This window comes from Panthera pardus, unplaced genomic scaffold (genome assembly GCF_024362965.1).
Source record: "Panthera pardus isolate Hobbes unplaced genomic scaffold, ASM2436296v1 HiC_scaffold_13, whole genome shotgun sequence".
Classification (NCBI taxonomy): Eukaryota; Metazoa; Chordata; class Mammalia; order Carnivora; family Felidae; genus Panthera; species Panthera pardus.
Genome location: NW_026526688.1, coordinates 28,643,511 through 28,663,076, shown reverse-complemented (window position 1 = coordinate 28,663,076; position 19,566 = coordinate 28,643,511). Strand labels below are relative to the sequence as shown.

At 40.7% G+C, this 19,566-nt stretch overlaps 1 protein-coding gene across 1 annotated transcript in view; it reads left to right on the top strand.

Annotated features, from left to right (window-relative positions):
- Positions 1-19,566, top strand: part of GSR (glutathione-disulfide reductase) — a 45,067-nt gene that overhangs the window by 14,648 nt on the left and 10,853 nt on the right. Inside the window, exons 2-9 of the mRNA XM_019466835.2 lie at positions 450-476; positions 3,631-3,719; positions 4,883-4,952; positions 7,498-7,645; positions 10,526-10,580; positions 14,340-14,439; positions 17,950-18,036; positions 19,318-19,476. Of these exons, the coding sequence (XP_019322380.1) occupies positions 450-476; positions 3,631-3,719; positions 4,883-4,952; positions 7,498-7,645; positions 10,526-10,580; positions 14,340-14,439; positions 17,950-18,036; positions 19,318-19,476 (735 nt within the window). The remainder of the gene's footprint in view (positions 1-449; positions 477-3,630; positions 3,720-4,882; positions 4,953-7,497; positions 7,646-10,525; positions 10,581-14,339; positions 14,440-17,949; positions 18,037-19,317; positions 19,477-19,566) is intronic.

Genomic DNA, 19,566 nt, shown 5'->3' with positions numbered 1-19,566 from the left:
CAGCATATGCCATGATAAGTCTCCCAGAAATCCCCTAGAATAGCTGCTCAGATGTTTCAGTTGCCCTTATTCAGCTGGTGGGTTTTCTTACCTCCTCTGCTATTTCTCTTCTGCTTTCTCCTTCTGGGTTCTGTGCAAGCTTAGGCTTTGGCCGCCTCCCTACTGATACGGTCCCTGCACTGCATAGCCCCTGGACATGGAATTATTTCCCCCTCTTTCTCAGTGACTGCTTTTCTTGAAAAAATGTTAATGACTAAAATTCTCTGCCTCATCAAGATATGAAAAAGAATATTCATATCTTTTCTAACTCCATAGTAGAAAAAAGGAAGTACTGTAAATTTGACTTAGAACTTAAGGAAGCCTCCTGGGTTGATGCTTGGGGTTCATTTCTTTCAGGTTTGTTTGATGGTTTAATATTCTTAAAATTTGTCCTTTTTTTTTTTTTTTAGGTGAATGTTGGATGTGTACCCAAAAAGGTAGAATTTTTATTTCTTCTTCCACAGTCCTTTCACATATTTGATAAAGCAATGCATTGATTTATTTCTTTTGAGTGAGTGAATGAGATTATATCTAGGTCTAGTAGTTAGGACTGGTCATCTGCACAGAATTGTTTTTTCTCAATCTAAATTACTGAATGGAATCTTCTAAAGTATTCTTATTCAATTCTGTAGCCTCATGGATTCGCTTACCTGTGGTGATATTTGCTCCTAGTATCTGTGGTACAGATTACATTGAATGAACTTGTCCTTTACCTGTGACGAAGAGGAAGAAACGGCAGTTCTTATTTCCAAAGCTGCATCTTGCTTATACTTGCAAATAATTTTACTCCATATTTGAATGTACTTTCAAAACATGTTATAATCCCAGATGACAACCTTTTGTTACTGAGATTACATTCTAAATTGGTGTTTTTTTGGTAACAGGTAAGCAAATATTCCTAATCTCATCAGTGACACATAACAGAGAGTAATTCCAGGAGGGTTTTTTGTAATCTGTTCCCTAGTGTGGGTAGGTGTTTTTTAATCATAGGAAAGTTTCCCTTTTGCTGTGGGACAGTTCCTCAGTTATTTTTTTTTCTTAGTCTTAGATTTTGGAATCTGTTCTAATTGAAGTCATGCAGTTATGATATATGAATTATGTATATCAGTTATAAGGTGGTTTTATGTAGTTTAAACCAGTTATGGTAGTTAATCCATTAATAGGCACTACCTCATTATTTAAAAATATTACCTGGGCATAGTGGCCTGAATTTGTAATATTTTGTTCCGATATATTAAAAACATTTATTTAAGTATTTATTTTTGAGAGAAAGAGAGAGAGAGACAGGGGAGAAGCAGAGAGGGAGACACAGAATCCGAAGCAGGCTCCAGGCTCCAAGCTGTCAGCACAGAGCCCGATGCAGGGCTTGAACTCACAAACCATGAGGTTATGACATGAGCTGAAGTTGGACACATAACTGACGGAGTCACCCAGGCGCCCCTGTTGCCATATATTATGTTTCATTTATTCCTTCTATTATGATCACATGTGCAGGACATTTACCTTATATTTTCATAGGGCTCTACTGACTTCAAAGTGCTTTTGCATTCTTAAAGATCAGTTGGTAATTGCCTCTTGTTTTCTAGAACAGGTTGAAGCCTAGAGTAACTTCCCTCCAGGAGGGTAGAGTGGGGTAGCAGCACAGAAGGAATCAGATGGGTAGGCCTGCTACTACCCTCATTAGGATGAGCCTAGAAGCCCAATGTGGTTCATATACAGCACCTTCTCCAGAGAGTGTTTGAGGCTATAGCATCATACATAATACAAGTTGGAAGTAAATAAATATTGCCCCTCATGAGGAGATGAGGTATAGTGATGTTTCTTTTCTTTTAAAAATTTTTTGTTTAATGTTTGTTTGTTTGTTTTTTTATTTATTTATTTTGAGAGAGAGAGCGAAAGCAGGGAAGGGGCAGAGAATGAAGGAGACAAAGGATCCAAAGCAGGCTCCGAGCTTACAGCAGAGAGCCTGATGCAGAGCTTGAACTCATGAACTGTGAGATCATGACATGAGCTGAAGTTGTACGCCCAACTGACTGAGCCACCCAGGCGCCCCTATAGTAATGTTTCTTAAAATAACCTATTTTATTTTGTAGTACTAAGAAACCTTTCATGTGCATTAAGATAGACCATCTAGCAGATAAAATGGTTAATGCTATATTAAATGAGTTTCACCTCAATTAAAAAATAAACAGGGCGCCTGGGTGGTTTGGTGGGTTAAGCATCTAATTCTTTCTTCGGCTCAGTTCATGATCTCACAGTTCGTGAGTTTGAGCTCTGCATTGGGCTCTGGGCTGACAGCCGGAGCCTGCTTGGGATTCTGTCTCCATCTCTCTCTGCCACTCCCCCATTTGCTCTTTATCTCTCTCTCAGGATAAATAAAAATAAACTTAAAAAAAAAAAAAAACAGGGGCACCTGGGTGGCTCAGTCGGTCAAGCGTCTGACTTTGGCTCAGGTCATGATCTTGCCGTCCGTGGGTTCGAGCCCCGCGTCGGGCTCTGTGCTGACAGCTCAGAGCCTGGAGCCTGTTTCGGATTCTGTGCCTCCCTCTCTCTCTGACCCTCCCCCGTCCATGCTCTGTCTCTCTCTGTCTCAAAAGTAAATAAATGTTAAAAAAAAAAAAAATTAAAAAACAACAACAGAATCCAGCAGGGCCATCAGTTCTTCATTTTTAGGCATAAAGAGAGAACGGTACAAAGAAGGAATCAAAGACTTGTCAAAAATGGAGTCTCAGGATTGTCTGACAAAGAAAACTGATAGTTTGTCATATAGAGTTCTGGATGCTATCTTGTATTCTGTTACCTTGATGATGAGTTGGCATAAAAGGCCTTTACAGATTTCAGGCTGCATTCCACAGAAATGTGCAACAAATCTTTGAGTTCCAGATGTCTAATTACATACATCGTTACAAGGACATGTTCATAGGTACTGAGTATGTGATAGGAATTTATTCTCTTAAGGTTTTCAGTCCTCATCTTTATCTCAGAGCATCTTCTAAATTACTTTAAAGCTACAGATGCAATTCAGTTTCCCAGCACCAATCACAAAAGACAGGGCTTCAGGAAGTCTGAAAGTTAAAAGAGGGTGTAAGCAGTAATAAATTTTACTGGAAGGACTATGAGTCTTATAACATCCTGCTTTTATAGAGTTTATAAAATAGGGAGTTAATAGAAGTAATATCCCCCAACATTTCAGTAGCCTCCCTATAAAACCTGTCTGGTCATATTTCTGAACTTTCTCTTTTAAAATGTTTACTTTTAATAAATTTCATATATTGGATAAAAAAAAAATAAAAGTAGGACACTATTTAACAATCCAAAAAAAAAAAAAGAACAGTATTATGTGTTTGTGAAAATGTGGAAAAAGAATCCTCTTACACAGACTTGGTAGGGACGTTAATTTTTATAAACACCTTGGAAGATAATTTCACTATTAAATTTTAATAGACATAAAAAAAATGTTTACTTTTGTTTTTATTTTAAAATTCAGTATTTTTATCTGCTTTTATGTGGTTACCTTTTGTGCTTGATTTCTTTTTTTCCTCAGGACTCATGCACTACTGTTGTTGCGGGATTTTTTTTTTTTTTTTACAGGTAATGTGGAACACGGCTGTCCATTCTGAATTCATGCACGATCACGTTGATTATGGCTTTCAAAGTTGTGAGAGTAAATTCAATTGGCGGTAAGTGTTAATGCTTAGAGGTTCTGTTTACCAATATTAATATTTTTCTTTCATAATTTAATGAGCCATAAACTTTTTTGGGAGGATGTTCCTGTGGTAAAGTATATATAACATAAGCTTTTGGAGGTGATGGCTATATTTGTGGCCTTAATTGTGATGATGGTTTTAGAGATATATACTTATCTCTAAACTCACCAAGTTATATACAGGAAATATGTACTGTTTTTTGTATGTCAGTTGTACCTCAATAAAATGGTTTTCAAATACACAAAGTCCATTTTAGCTATTTTTAAGTTGTCAGTACAGGGCCATTAAGTTATATTCATAGTGCTGTACAGCTATCACCACCATCCATTTTGAGAACTTTTCCACCATCCAGAACAGAAACAATGTGTTCATTGAACAATACCTCCTCAGCTCCTCCCCCCAGCCCCTGGTATCACTCGTTTACTTTCTGTCTCTATGAATTTGCCTGTTTTAGGTACTTTGTATGATATTTGTTCTTTTACCCCCTGCTTATCTCACTTAGCATAATGTTTTCAGAATTCATGCATGTTGTGACATGTTTCAGAGTTTCATTCCTTTTTAAGGCTGCATACTAGTCCCTTGTGTGCATACCACATTTTGTCTATTCATTCATCCTTCAGGGGACTTCTAGGTTGTTTTCACCTTTTATCTACTGTGAATAATGCTTGACCTACAAATCCCTGGTTTCATTTCTTCTAGGTCTGTCCTAGAAATGAAATTGCTGGGTCAAATGGCAATTCTGTGTTTAACTTTTTAAGGAACTGCCATAAACATGTAGAAGCCATCAAATTTTCAGAATTTTAGCAAAATCATTCATTTATTCAACAAATATTTATTGAGTGGCCACCAAGTACTTACGCACTGTGCCAAAGCAGCTGTCCTTATCTTCTTTGCAGAAAAACATTTACATATTGTGGGTGTCTACCGAACATTTTCCTTGGAGTAGAATGAGGGTTCTCTGCATTTGGCAGGGAAAGGGGTGACTGCCTTCAGAGATACTCATTCATGGGGTTCTTATTGACTCTTCTGTGTGTGTGTCATTCTCTGCTGATAGGGGCGTTCAGGGACAGGTGCCCTACTCGCTAACTGAAAGAAGAGAATTTTGTTTCTCAGTACTGACTTAAGTTTCATTACAGTGTTATAAAGGAAAAGCGTGATGCCTATGTGAGCCGCCTGAATACCATCTATCAAAATAACCTAACCAAGGTGAGTGTGCTGGGAACTCTGAAGAAGGAGCTATTCTTTGTTGGAGTATGCTACTAATCTGACCAGACAAAAACACAACCTTCGCACATATCTCGTTTCTTTTCTTTCTTTTGCAATTAATGATTTTAGGTTGACCTGCCAGAACAGAAGTGTATGTCTCAGTAAGCCAGTCTTTTTTCTTTTTTCTTTTTTTTTAAATTTATTTATTTTGAGAGAGACTGAGTGCAAGTGGGGAAGGGGCAGAGAAAGAGACAGAGAATCCTAGGCAGGCTCCGTGTAGTCAACATGTCAATCAACGCGGGGCTTGAACCCACAAAACTGTGAAATCGTGACCTGAACTGAAATCAAGAGTCGGACACTTAACCGACTGAGCCACCCAGGCACCCCTGGCCAGTCTTTTTTCTACAGAGCGGGCAGTGCATGCTATGATTGGTGGACCAGGTGTCACAGCATGGCTGTACCTTGAGTAGGTCTGGCCCTCCAGTTAGTTCCAGAAACCAAAAACACAAGAGATTGATGTACACAACAATATGCTAGTTAATTCATTAAAATCAGAATACCGTCTGGCTGGAAAGTTGTCGTTCATTTGTTCACAGCAACCTCGTCCTTGGTGACTAGATCTGCTCAACAGACCAAATTATGGTTCAGACAGTTGCTTCTGTGAACGAAGTCTGATTACTTTGCCTAAGAACACTGGGCAAGGGTGTGTTTGCCTTTAGCAAATCTATATGGTCCTTTGTTAGTCTGAGGCTTTTTCTGCTTTAGTGCTTAGGTGTCGTACTTCTTCAACTCGGGACTGCTGGTGGCATTGATAAATGGTGCACCTTCCAGCTGTGCTTTTTCTTGACAGCATATTTCCCACCACCCTTCGTTTGCCTTTGTGGTTTCACTTTGCAGTTTCTAAGATTTCTGCACAGCTTGGATTATATTTCAATCTGTAGATTCTTAGTGATACTTGGGCCACCATAGTCCCATGGCAGCATGTTTATAAATCAATTTTTAGGATGAGTTACTTCTATAGATGGCTAACCTCATATATTTTTAGGTCAATTCTTATTCATTAGGTTTATTTTTTGGAGGGTGATATTTTCTGACCTTACTCCCCAATTTAAGGGAGAAATATTTGGGGCCTTCAGTGCCCTCTACACTGGTGACAAGAGATTTTAAGGCTGTTAGACATGGTAGAGGTACCACTCACTATACTAAAACATCCACATCATTTTTTTTTAAATTTTTTTTAATGTTTATTTATTTTTGAGACAGAGAGAGACAGAGCATGAACGGGGGAGGGTCAGAGAGAGGGAGACACAGAATCTGAAACAGGCTCCAGGTTCTGAGCTGTCAGCACAGAGCCCGACGCGGGGCTCGAACCCACGGACGGCAAGATCATGACCTGAGCCGAAATCGGCCGCTCAACCGACTGAGCCACCCAGGCGCCCCCAATTTTTTTTTTTTAAATGGAGCAAGCTAAAATACTTTTGCAGAAGAGACAGGAAAATCACTCAGAAAACAGCAAAAAACAAAACAAAACAAATCTTGGTGTCGTAGAACTTAACTATGTGTGACCTTATGGGAAAGGAATTACTTACAGTTGATGCACAAATTCTGAAGAGGAAAGGAAACCTTCTGTCAAATATCTTAGGAAATGAAAATAAACATTGTATCAGTTCCTCCCCCAGATGATTGTTATTGCAGGTTGACCCATACCCTTTTTGTCTTCTGAAGGAAGGTTTCTCTTGTGGCTTCTGGCATTGATCTCAAGTCAGCTTGGCTAAAGCAGGGCATCTATAAAACAGACCTGAAGGGCTGTTTGGAAAGGAGGAAATAACTTAATTCAGAACCAAGCATGTTCCAAAATGTTAAAACATGCTATTTTGTGATCAGGCTTCCACGATTCCATTATCCTGGTAAGTCGCCCACATTTGCTTGCCAATGCATGTATCATGGCTTCAGAAGCTTGCCAGCAGTCCCTAGATGGAGGCCCTGGCTCAGAGGATGCCAGAGTCTGCATTCTCAACATCTCTAGCATCGAACTTCATTGTCATGTTTCTGGTTCTTCCATTTTGTTTAGGAAAACAGAAGCACTGCATTTTCCTTCCTTGGCCAAAATATCCCTCTTTTGTCTCTACTCCCTTCACCTTTATCCTTTGTCTTTCTCGGCCTTCTGTCCCTCCTCCAGACACGCCATTCTTCAGTGTGATTTCATTGCAAGTGAGGAAGACCTTCTCCCTCAATTCCCGGGGACAAGGATGTAGCGTTTTTCCTTGTGGAGGTGATTTGCACATGTTTTTATTTTTCAGTCTCTGGATTTTGGCCCAAGATAGCATCTTCTTAAGGTACACTTCCAGCAATCAACTGGCAACCCCCTTACCTAAGTATCAATTAACAGAAGTTCTGCAGAAACTTAAAACATTAGAGAGCTGTCTTGGCATTGGTAAATGTAAAATCCAAATCCTCTGTAGAGAAATGGAAAGAGCTGATAAGTTGCCACAGGTGTTTTTATGTTGAGACCAGGCTAATGTCGATGTCACGGTTCCTTTTCCAGTCCCATATAGAAATCATCCATGGCCATGCAGCATTCACAAGTGATCCCAAGCCCACAGTAGAAGTCAGTGGGAACAAATACACTGCTCCTCACATCCTGATTGCCACTGGTGGCGTGCCCTCTCGTCCTCAGGAGAGCGAGATCCCTGGTGAGTCTTCTGAAGGCAAATGCTTGTTGGTAAGAGTCAAGAGGAGTTTACTGTTGTCTTCAACCTTACAAGCCATGCCAGGGGATCTGCCTATATCAGTTCTTTCTCTTGGACAAGGCCACACAGCCATGAGAGAAAGTCTCTGCAGAACCTAGATGTAATTGGGGTAAGTGGTAGCTCGTGATGGGGTGAAGAAAGATATTTCTTCCAGCTCCAAACGCATACATACTACAAGTAACACAGGAAGAAAAATCAGCAAAGAGTCTCTTCCTTTCCTTCTCAGCATGGCAGAGATTGTCATCTGCCTGAATTTGTCACGTGGATTGTTATTTACAAGACAGGTCTTGAGTTACTCTTTTGCTCAAGGGAGTGAAATCTTGTAGGGATGAAACTTAATTACCTGTTAAGCCTCTGTGTGCAGTTTTCTTACATAGAGAATTCTAGAATTAAAGTAGTAAGTATTTTCAGGTAGTCATATTTGCTCTTGCATTTTGTGCACACAGGGATGAGCCATGAACATACTGCCTTATTCTGACGTAAGAAACATTGTTCATGTCTTTCTCCCCAACTAGATTATAAGGTCTTTCTGGGTGGTGATCATAGCTTATACATATTCTGTATTCTCCCTGGATTGGCTTCAGAAGACTCGTGACCAATCTGAATTTATATGGGAAATTTTGAGCGTATGTGCATTTATGTGTTTTATTCTCTCTGGGGAGAGGATCCAAAACTTGCCACCGGTTTTTAAAGGGGGTTCATGACTCCCAAAAGGTCAAGAACAACTACCATAAAAGATAGTAAGATGCTGTTCTCAAGTACCTTAAAATTTAGTTGGGAAGATTGGACATAAGCATCCTAATATGAAACAGTCTCCAGGATTGATAAGTCAAAAAAGCAAGGTGTGGAACAGCGTGTGTAGTATGCTCCAATTTGTGTCTTTCTGAAATTTCTGAAAAGGCAGGGAGACTATACACACACTGGAATATGTGTGGAAGGATACTCTAAGCCCTGTCATGCTGACTCTCTGAGGGTCCTAGAGGTTGAGGGTGGGAAGGACTTCTGCTTTTCACTAGATGCTCTGTTGTGCTTTTTGGATTTTTAAGATACATACATTTATTAATTTAAAACCTGTAATAAAAACAAATGCAAAGAAATAAAAGGTAAGTGTTCCAAGTTTTGTTCTCTTTCTTTCTAAGTTTTATTTTTGAGAGAGAGAGAGAGCAGGGGAGGGGCTGAAAGAGAGAGAGACACAGAATCTGAAGCAAGGTCCACATTCCAAGCTGTTAGCACAGAGCCTGATGCGGGGGCTCGAACTCATGAACCATGAGATCATGACCTGGCTCAAGTTGGACACTTAACTGACTGAGCCCCCCAGATGCTCCCCTAGATGGTGTTTTCTAGACAGTGAGCCTTGGGTTGTTCACAGGTGGGACAGATTACTAAGGGATGGCATAAAGCAAAACAACTTACCAGGAAAGGGGCTCACACACTGAGCGGTATATGCTGAGGAAGAGGAAGACCGAAAGAACCAATGGGTAATAAAGATGTCTTCGAAGGACATTCAGCCAATTCAACCAGTTTTTCCAGCACTGAAGTTCTGGGGGCAAATTCATTAAGCTGAGACTGGAAGAGGGTCAGGGCCAAATTGTGGAGACTTACAGAGTTAAGTGAAGGAATCTATAATTCATGACAACTGGGTCAAATAATGGTTAGCTTATAAATAGGGTAGTGACAAGATCTAAGTGATAATTTTAGAAAACTAATCTGACAGTGACTTACAGCGGAGGGAGATCAGTTTAGGAAGCTGTCACAGTAGAATGTACAGGGGGTGAAGACATGGTTACGAAGCCCAGCATTAGCATCTGACCTATACGGGAAAAGCTCAGTTCTGCAGACAGTTAACTGAGCCACTGTTCCATGCCAGCATCAGAGAAGAGAACCGGCATAACAGACTCTGAGAAGGGAGAGTCAGGTACTGTATTTCAGGACACATTACAAAAAGCGTATTCATCACACCTGAAATCAGGATGTGTCCTTTCATCATGGTGCCTTGAATTTAGCAAAGTGAAAATTTTTTTTTCTTAAATATTTATTTTTGAGAGAGAGAAAGCTCAGGGGAGAGGCAGAGAGACAGAGAGAGACAGAGGATCTGAAGCAGGCTCTTGTGCTGACAGCAGCAAGCCTGATGTGGGGCTCAAACCCACGAACCGTGAGATCGTGACCTGAGCCAAAATTGGACACTTAACCGACTGAGCTACCCAGGGTGATTAGATATTGTGGCGGACCCTTGAGAGAAGGAATCACAGATTGACAACTTAGGACTTCATTTGGATTATTGGTGGAAGGTGGTCCATTTAACTGAACTGGTGAACTTAAGAGAGGGATACAGTTGGAACATAAGGTTTAGTTCTAAACGTACTGAGTTTGAGGCAAAGTAGAATTATATGACAGGGCAGTTAGAAATATGGGACTGGAACTTAGGGAAAAGGTCACAACTAGGATATTTGGAAGTCATCTGCAGTGAGGGAAGAGTTGGTTGAAACTTTTGAAGAAAAATGGAGAAGAGGGTTGAGGCTGAGCCAAGGGGCAGGAGAGCGAAGCAGAGCTGACAGACAGTCTATTCATGACAGCCAAGAAGATCCTAGTTCCTCAGAGAAATGTTAAAGGTGGTTGTTACTGTTCTTTTTTTATTCCTAGACAGAACAAAAATGTGCACTCAGGGAAGACTGGGTTGGGAGGTTCCCAAGTGGAAACTTGGATAAAACTTGTTGAAACAGAATGTGATGGCTGAGAAAATGTCCGGGTCCTGTACAAAACGTTGATGTCGTTTTACAAGAGGAAGCTCAGTCTATGTGATCTGTATTGCATTTTCCTATATAGGTGCCAGCCTAGGAATTACCAGTGATGGATTTTTCCAACTGGAAGAATTGCCTGGGTAAGTTGGTTTCCTTCCCAACCTCAGTGTTCCTTCTTCCTCAGTCTCTCTAGCTAACATTTCTTCTTCCTCCCCTTCCCAACCATTAAATGCAGGCATTCCTTGAATTGTCTTCTCCTACTTCTCTTTTTTCAACTTTGGGTATCTCATCCACTAATACCCCAGTGAACGACTTGGATCTTTCATTGCACTTTTTTGGACCAGAATCAAATATAGGGTGGTTTTGGAGAATAAATAGTAAAGTCCTAAAATGATCTTCTTTCTTCACCTGGATACAGCATCAAGTGATAATGTGTCTCAAGTAACTGATTCTGGTTTCCAAAGCAGCTAGTGCAAAGGGAATCTCCATGAATGAAGGCTTTGTCACTGTCACAAAAAAATAGGTTTTCTGAATTTGTCCTTTATGTGTGTTTGTCCAAAACCTTAGTATAAATTTGTCATGGATTTAGATACATAGAGAAAAAAATATACTGAGGAAGATTGTTTCTCTAATTTGAAGAAGCTGCCAGTTGCAGGTTTTCTAGATGGAGGGAGCTTCCTTTCACTCCTGATAAGCACGGACACGTAGGGGCTGGAGGAGGGACCCTTTTGGCCCAGGGACTGGCCTTTGTCCCCTTCTGAGTAGCACTCACGCTGGAATCAGTATTGCTCAATTCTGCTGCTCCCTCAGTGGTGCTGCCAGTCCAGTTGAGGTCTTAATCCTGTGTTTTTCTAAAGGCCTTCGTGGAGGGTGACTAATGATCCATGTCTATGCCTTTACCTTTAATGATCTGGAGCCACAGTTAATAAGGGGCAGGAGGGCTTCTCTGCAGTTCCATAGCTGCAGTGAAAACCTCCCATTGAGATATTTGGATCAGGCCATCTTCTGGCTTTGAGAAAAGCACAGTCTTTTTAGATTTGCTGTCTGCAGGGCATACAACTATGTTAGAGAACAGCTTTTCTTCCCTCACGATCCACCCTGTACTGTTTGGTTTTAGGATTGAATGATGACACAAGTGAGAATGTTCCCATAAATGTGGTCATGACTTGTCATGTTTGGATGATGTAAGTCAATCTAGACTCACCCTCAGAGAAGCTTCTTTATAGATACTTGTCCATTAAAAATTTTTAAATAAATGATTTAGGGGTGCCTGGGTGGCTCAGTTGGTTAAGCGTTGGACTCTTGATTTCAGCTCAGGTCATAATCTCATGGTACACGAGATCGAGCCCCATGCTGGGTGCTGCCCTGACAGTGTGGAGCCTGCTTGGGATTCTTTCTCTGTCCCTCCTCTGCTCATGTTCTCCCTCTCAAAAATAAATAAACATTTAAAAAAATTCTAGCGGGGTGCCTGGGTGGCTCAGTCAGTTGAGCGTACGACTTTGGCTCAGGTCACAATCTTGTGGTTCATGAGTTCAAGCCCTGTGTTGGGCTCTGCACTGACAGCTCAGGCCTGGAGGCTGTTTCAAATTCTGTGTCTCCCTCTCTCTCTGCCCCTCCCCTCCTCACACTCTGTCTCTCTCTCAAAAATAAACATTAAAAAAAAATTTTTAATACTACCAATACAAATTTAATAAATGAATGTATGCATTTTAGAAACAAAAGACTCTGGGAACATAGGAACTGAATGAACAATTTTTTTTTCTTCTTTTTGTAAGAGTCCTTTATCATTGTTAATTTGGTAAGTAAGTAATTAAAGAAAGAACAGATTCTGTAGGTAAGGTACCCTGTGCTATGGGCTGTATGATTCAGTTTTTGCCCTCATTGGGCTTTTTTTTTTAAAGTTTATTTATTCTGACAGAGGGAGAGAGAGAGAATCTCAAGCAGGCTCTGCGCTGTCAGAACCCGACACGTGGCTTGAACCCATGAACTGTGAGATCATAATCTGAGCTGAAATCAAGAGCCAGATGCTTAACCAACTAAACCACCCAGGCACTCCCTCATTGCACTTATGGTTGGATGGAGGCCGGGGCATTGACCTGTGGAATGTTGTGGTCCAAGTCGTTCCAAGGGCCATAAATGATGAGACATGCTCTGGGAACTTGGAGGATATAAGATCATTTCTGGGGGATACTAAAGTGGTAAGAGGTAGAAGAGAGGTGCCTCTGGGAGCTGAGAGCAAAACACTGAGGTCACAGTTCTCTGAAGAAGCTAGCTTGTTTACACCTGTTTCTTATATGTCCCCTCTGCTTAGAAATATCCTCAACTCCTGTAGGAGCTGCTCATCTTTCAGGAATCCAGAGTGTTTTCTGAGTCCTCGACCCTGCACACACTAACTGGTGACTCTGTGCTTTGGCACATGCCGGCACGTGTCTCCCCTCAGGAATTCCTCTAGGGTGGGAGCTGCTACCCACCCCGCCTAGTACAATGCTTAACCAAAGTAGTAATAATAAGTGTTTGGGGAAGAAAAATGGGTAAGGGGAAGAAGAAGGGGAGGGAAGACCCAAAGAAAGGAGAAGAGATCAAGTATAGTAGAAAAGAGGGAGGTAGCACTGGAAGAAGAACTGTTCATTGGTTTCCAGGCTATGTAGACATTTCTCTTGTCAAATCCTGGGTTGTGAGATAAGCTGACTTGCAACCATTTGGGTTCACACTTCATCCTCTATCTAGATCAGAGCCTTCTGATGGCACAGACTCACCACATGGATACCTTACCATTAGAAGGTGGTAAAGAAGAGTTTCCTTTGTTCTTCCCAGATGGCCTATGTCTTTTAAAATTTGTTTTAATGTTTATTTTTTAGAGAGAGAGAGAGAGACAGAGAGAGAGAGAGAGAGAGAGTGTGTGTGTGTGTGTGTGTGTGTGTGTGTGTGTGTAAGCAGGAGAGGGGCAGAGAGAGAAGGAGACACAGAATCCAAAGCAGGCTCCAGGCTCTGAGCTGTCAGCCCAGAGCCCAACACTGGGCTTGAACTCACCAACCATGAGATCATGACTTGAGCCAAAGTCAGACCCTTAACCGACTGAGCCACCCAGGTGCCCCCAGATGGTTTACTTCTTATCCAAGCGTTATAATGATGTTCGAGGACTGTGCTTAAAGTGTTCAAGAACTCCAGCCTTGAATGGGATGGCTCCGCACTTACCTTGTAGGCTGCAGCTTGGAAGTACCCTTCATTGCTCTAGGCCCAGGATCACCTTCTCCACCACTGATTCTGACCTCTGTCAGCATTTATCTAGTGTTTAAGATGCCTTCTTAGACCAAAATTTATGCAGGGAGTCTAGTTTTAATTCAGACCTGACAACTTAAATGGCTTGCTTTAATTGGCCTTTAACCTATTGCAAAGATTGGTAGAATTGAATAATGATCAAGGAGAAGTTCTGAGCAGGGAAGAATTGTGGTGAGCATGTTGCCAGTTTTAGTTTTAGGTGCAAAGGTCCCTCATGAGGTATCATCTCTAGTGTCAGGTTTTTTTTTGTTTTCTCTCTGAAGAAATGAGGCTAAAGAACTTTTAACAACTAACAATCTATTTCCCTTCTACAAAGGGATATTTTCCATGTAAAATTGCCATGTAGTATCCAGGATTGAATCTTGGAGCAGCAAAAGGAAATGAATGGAAACACTGGTGAAGTCTGAGTAAAGCCTGGAGTTTAGTCAATAGCAGTGTACCAATGCCAATTTCTTAGTTTGGGTGATTGATACATGGTTATGCAAGATGTTAACTTGTAGAAAAACTGGGTGAAGTGTATACAGGACGTGTCTGTGCTATCTTTTCAAGTTTTCTGTAAATCTAAAACTATTCCAAAATAAGTTTATTTACAAAAATATTAACCCTCTATCTCATTTTAGTCGCAGCGTCATTGTCGGTGCGGGTTACATTGCTGTAGAAATAGCTGGGATTCTTTCTGCTCTGGGTTCAAAGACATCGCTGATGATACGCCATGATAAGGTAAATTCTGTCCTTTTCCCTTCCCTTTGCTTGATGTTAATCTTTTAAAAGTCCACACTTAAAATATTCTATGTTGTCATTAAATATTAGGGTCCAAAGCATGTGGAGGTTGGTTGGTTTGTTCTGTGTGAAACCACAAAGGAGCTGTTGAATTGGGCCTCATGTCCTTACCAGCTGCCAGTAGATGATAATGATTTTCATTTCATCAAACTGGTTGGTATTTTTTTCATGAAGTGCTAGATTATATCAGGTGCCTTAGTAAGGAAACATGCAGGCTTAAATATAAATATTAGTTAAATTGAACAGACTGTCGGGTTAATTTCTTATCCTGGAAATCAGTTTCACATGGTCAGGAGGTAGTGTTAGATTATTAACACTCAGTCAAAAAAATTTGCTAAATTCTTTGTATTAAAAGAAAACCTACCAAACCTACATGCACAATTGTGTTCATGGCAGCATTATTCACAATAGCCCAGAGGTAGAAGCAACCCAAGTGTCCATTGACAGACAGATGAATACACAAAATGTGTATATCTGTGCAATGAAATATTTTTCAGCCTTAAAAGGAAGGACATTCTGACACATGCTCTAGCATGGATGAACTTTGAGGACATCATGCCAAGTAAAATAAACCAGTCACAAAAAGATGTATCTGATGTGATTTCCACTTACATGAGGTATCTAGAGTAGTCAAGCTCAGAAAAACAAAAAGTAGAATGGTGGTTGCCAGGGGTTAGGTGCAGAAAGAAATGGGGAATTGTCTAAGGACAGGAGAAAAGTTTGGGAGATGGGTGGTACCACAAAGTGAAAATACATAACACTACGGAACTGTATCTGTAGAAATGGTTGAGTTGGTAAATTTAATGTCATGTATTTTTTACCACAATATAAAGATAATAATGATAGAGGCAGCTTATAGATCATCTTATTGAAATGTCATTGATAGATGAAATTAAGACCAAGCAAGGTTTTGTGACTATTAATTAGCATCATAACTGAGAGTCAGCTAAGATCTTAGAAAGCCCAGGCCAGTACAATTGACCCTTGGACAACTTGGGGGTTAGGGGTACAGACACTTTGTGCAGTGGAAAATCTGAGTGTAACTTTTGACTCCCTAAAAACTAATAGCCTCCTGTTAACCTTGACATGAAGCCTTACCAATAACATAAATAGTCAATTACCATATTTCATAAATGTGTTATGTATATATTTTTTAATGTTTTATTTTTGAGAGACAGTGCAAGCAGGGGAGGGACAGAGAGGGGGGGTGAACAGAGGATCCAAAGCAGGCTCTGTGCTGATAGCAGCAAGCCCAATGTGGGACTTGAACTCACAGACTGTGAGATCATGACCTGAGCCAAAGTCAGACGTTCAACTGAATCACCTGGGCGCTTCCTGTATGTGTATTATATATCAAATCCTTAGAATAAAGTATGCTGGAGAAAAGAAAGTGTTACTAACAAAATCCTAAGAGAAGGTCACCTGGCTGGCTCAGTGGGTAGAGTACATGTGACTCATGATCTTGGGGTTATGAGTTCAAGCCCCACATTGGGCGTAGAGCTTACTTGAAAAGAAAAAGAAAATCCTAAGAGAAAATACATTTACAGAATTGTACTGTAAAGAATCTGCATATAAGTGAACCTATGTAGTCCAAACGTGTGCTCAAGGGTCAACAGTTTTTTTCTGCTAAAATGCAGCCTCTGTGTCTTACCTGGTGAAGTGTTACTTTATATTTTGAAATTAATCATGGAAGTACCACTGGATTTTGGTACAGTACTAGAGCTTTCAGAGACCTGGTTTGAGGCAATAGCAAGAGTGTTGGCCTAAGAATCTAACTGACCTTAACAAGCGTGTGACTTGGGTAAGTCATTTAATGCTTCGAGGACAGGATTTATCAGATCCCTAACCACTCAGATGCTATGGTTCTAATTCTTGATTATTTGAGCAAATAGAAGGAGACAAGGGAAACTGATAACCCAGGTCAACATATACTCGAAGGAACTTTCTCTTTGCCTTTGAGACTTGTCATATAATTAACCCCCGGGAGAATAAGGAAACAAGCTGCAGCAGTTTGCCAATAGAGTGCATAATTCCTGCACTTGGAAAATAGGCTCATTTGCATCTGTACTTGGCCTTCCTGCCCTCCCTAAACCCCAATGCATCAGGGTTATTCTCCCTCTTTTCCCTGTCCTGGTATAACTCCGTTTTAGAACTATCCTACGAATGACTCAAGACCTCCCACCTTTTTTTTTTTTTTTAAGTTTATTTATTTTGAGAGAGACAGACAGACAGTGCATGTGCATGTGCACGAGTGAGAGGAAGATAGGGAGAGAGAGAATCTTAAGCAGGCTCTGCACTGTCAGCACAGAGCCCAACACGGGGCTCGAACTCAAGAGCCGTGAGATCAGGACCTGAGCCAAAGTCAGACGCTTAATCGACTGAGCCACCCAGGTGCCCCAAAACCTCCCATTTTTACCCTGTCTGGGGTTTGTCACAAAGAAATCTCCAAGGCCATGCTCTTGACTCTTCTGCTTAGATAGGAGATTTTGCTAGAGAGATCCTCCCTTAAATCATATCAGAGTGGAAGCTGCCCTGGAATACTGAAACAGGAAGGAGAATTTTTGGTCCCAAGATATAATTATGGAAAAGAGGAGCAAGTTTGTGAGGAGAAGGACATGGCAAAGATAGTAGAAGCCTGAAGGTTGCCTGTTTAACTCTAAAACTGGAGTTGGTGAAGTCAGACGTAATACAGACATTGGTGGTGACGTAGGAAAATAGATTAAAACTCTACTTACAATACGGCTGTGAATGAAGAAAGAGATAGGAGGGAGGATACTGATACTTGGCTCCCAAGTTTGTAACATATCTTTTTTTTTTAAATTTAAAGCCAAGTTAGTTAATATACAGTGTAATAATGATTTCAGGAATAGAATTTAGTGATTCATCACTTATATATAAGACCCTAGTGCTCATCCCAACAAGTGTCCTCCTTAATGCCCATCACTCCTTTAGCCCATCCTCCCACCCACCTCCACTCCAGCAGCCCTCAGTTTGTTCTCTGTATTTAAGAGTCTCTTAATGGTTTGTCTCCTTCTCTGTTTTTGTATTATTTTTGCTTCCCTTCCCTTATGTTCATCTGTTTTGTTTCTTAAATTCCACATAGGAGTGAGATCATATGATATTTGTCTTTCTTTGCCTGACTTATTTTGCTTAGCATAATATATTCTACTTCCATCCATGTTGCTGCAAATGGCAAGATTGCATTCTTTTTGATCGCCAAGCACTACTCCATTGTGTGTGTGTGTGTGTGTGTGTGTGTGTATACACACCACATCTTTATCCATTCATCTGTTGATGGACATTTGGGCTCTTTCCATACTTTGGCTATTATCTATAGTGCTGCTATAAACATTGGAGTGCAGGTGCCCCTTTGAATCATGTAACGTATCTTTAATCAAATTTTATTCCTTTCCCACCACCCATCCCTCTGGTGGCTCTGTTTGTATACAGGTACTTAGAAATTTTGATTCAATTATCAGTTCAAACTGCACTGAAGAGCTGGAGAATTCTGGCATAGAGGTCCTGAAGTACTCACAGGTATGCCCAAGCCCAGGTCACGCTGATAGCCCTTGGTCCTCTGTATGTTGTGAATCACACTTTCTGCTTTCGGCTTCACCTGAGTGTTTTATAAACACAAACTCTGTGTCTACCCCCACCAGTGGTTCCCTTTCTAGAGTACTACCAATTCTTTTCTTTATCCTACACAGCTGTATTTCTCAATATATTAGTGAAGCCAAGGTATAAAAGGTTAAAAATCTGGTAGTTGAATTTAGTTAGAACTAAAACTTCATTTTTTTTGTGCTCAAATGCCTTATTGAACATCCTTAATTTCCGAGTTTATATTTTGAGGAAATAATATTATGGAATCTATTTTTAAAGCAGACCCTTTTGAGTTTTGCAGATGGATCAAATTATAAAGTACTTTACTTCTTAGGGAATCACTAAATTTCAGAATTTTCCTGGAGCATTAGGCTTATAAAAGCATTTTTCTCCCATGGCTGCCCCCTCTCGGCGATGGTCCTATCGAGTAAAATAATAAATGTGAACTTGCTTTATGAATTTGTAAAAGTACTAAACTGGTAGTGGGGTCAGCACCCTTTAGGATCTTTACTAAACCACATGCACCAGCTTCTCTGACTCGACTGTCACCTTCTCCTCATTCTGATTAAGAACATCTAGGAGAATATCACTTGTGGGGTGTGAGGAAGTGTCTTAGTGATGCTACTACAGCCCATTTCCTCCCCACGCTGTAGTTGTGAGTCACTGTGCTTATATTTGTGTCTTAAATTTTTATCACCATTTTTAAGAGGCACAGTTTAAAATACCTTGTTTTTAAATTTTTTTAAGGATTTATTTTTGAGAGAGAGAGAGAGTGAGGACGTGAACAGGGGAGGGGCAGAGAGCACAGGGGACAGAGGATTCCAAGCAAGCTCTGTACTGACAGTAAGAGCTGGATGTGGGGTTTGAACTCATGACCTTTGAGATCATGACCTGGGCTGAAGTTGGATACTTAACCGACTCAGCCACCTAGGCACTCCTAAAATACCTTGTTTTTAGGCTGAAGCGTTAGGGTGTTGACACGAGCTTCCAGCTGACATTTCTGGCCGTTGGCTGGGTGATTTGGGCCACCTTAGGAAACCGTCTTGGCCCCTGGGAGTTGCCATGTTGGTGGCCTTTGGGCAAAAGTGAATGTGTCAGCATGGAGGATCCACATGTAGGATTCAGTGGGGATCTTTTAAATGTTAAGGATTCTAGTTTCCTCTTTGCTTTCCTTCTTCTCTCCCTATCCTCAATTAACACAATTTTATTTGCCAATAGGTCAAGGAAGTTAAAAAGACTTCCTCAGGCTTGGAACTCTGCATGGTTACTTCAATTCCTGGTAGGAATCCCACCTTGACCACGATTCCAGATGTTGACTGCCTGCTTTGGGCCATTGGGCGGGACCCAAATTCCAGTGGCCTGAATTTGAACAAAGTGGTAAGTTGACTTAGTCTAGCCAAAGCATTCTTTTTTTTTTTTTTTTTTAATGTTTATTTATTTTTGAGAGAGAGAGAATGGGAGCAGAAG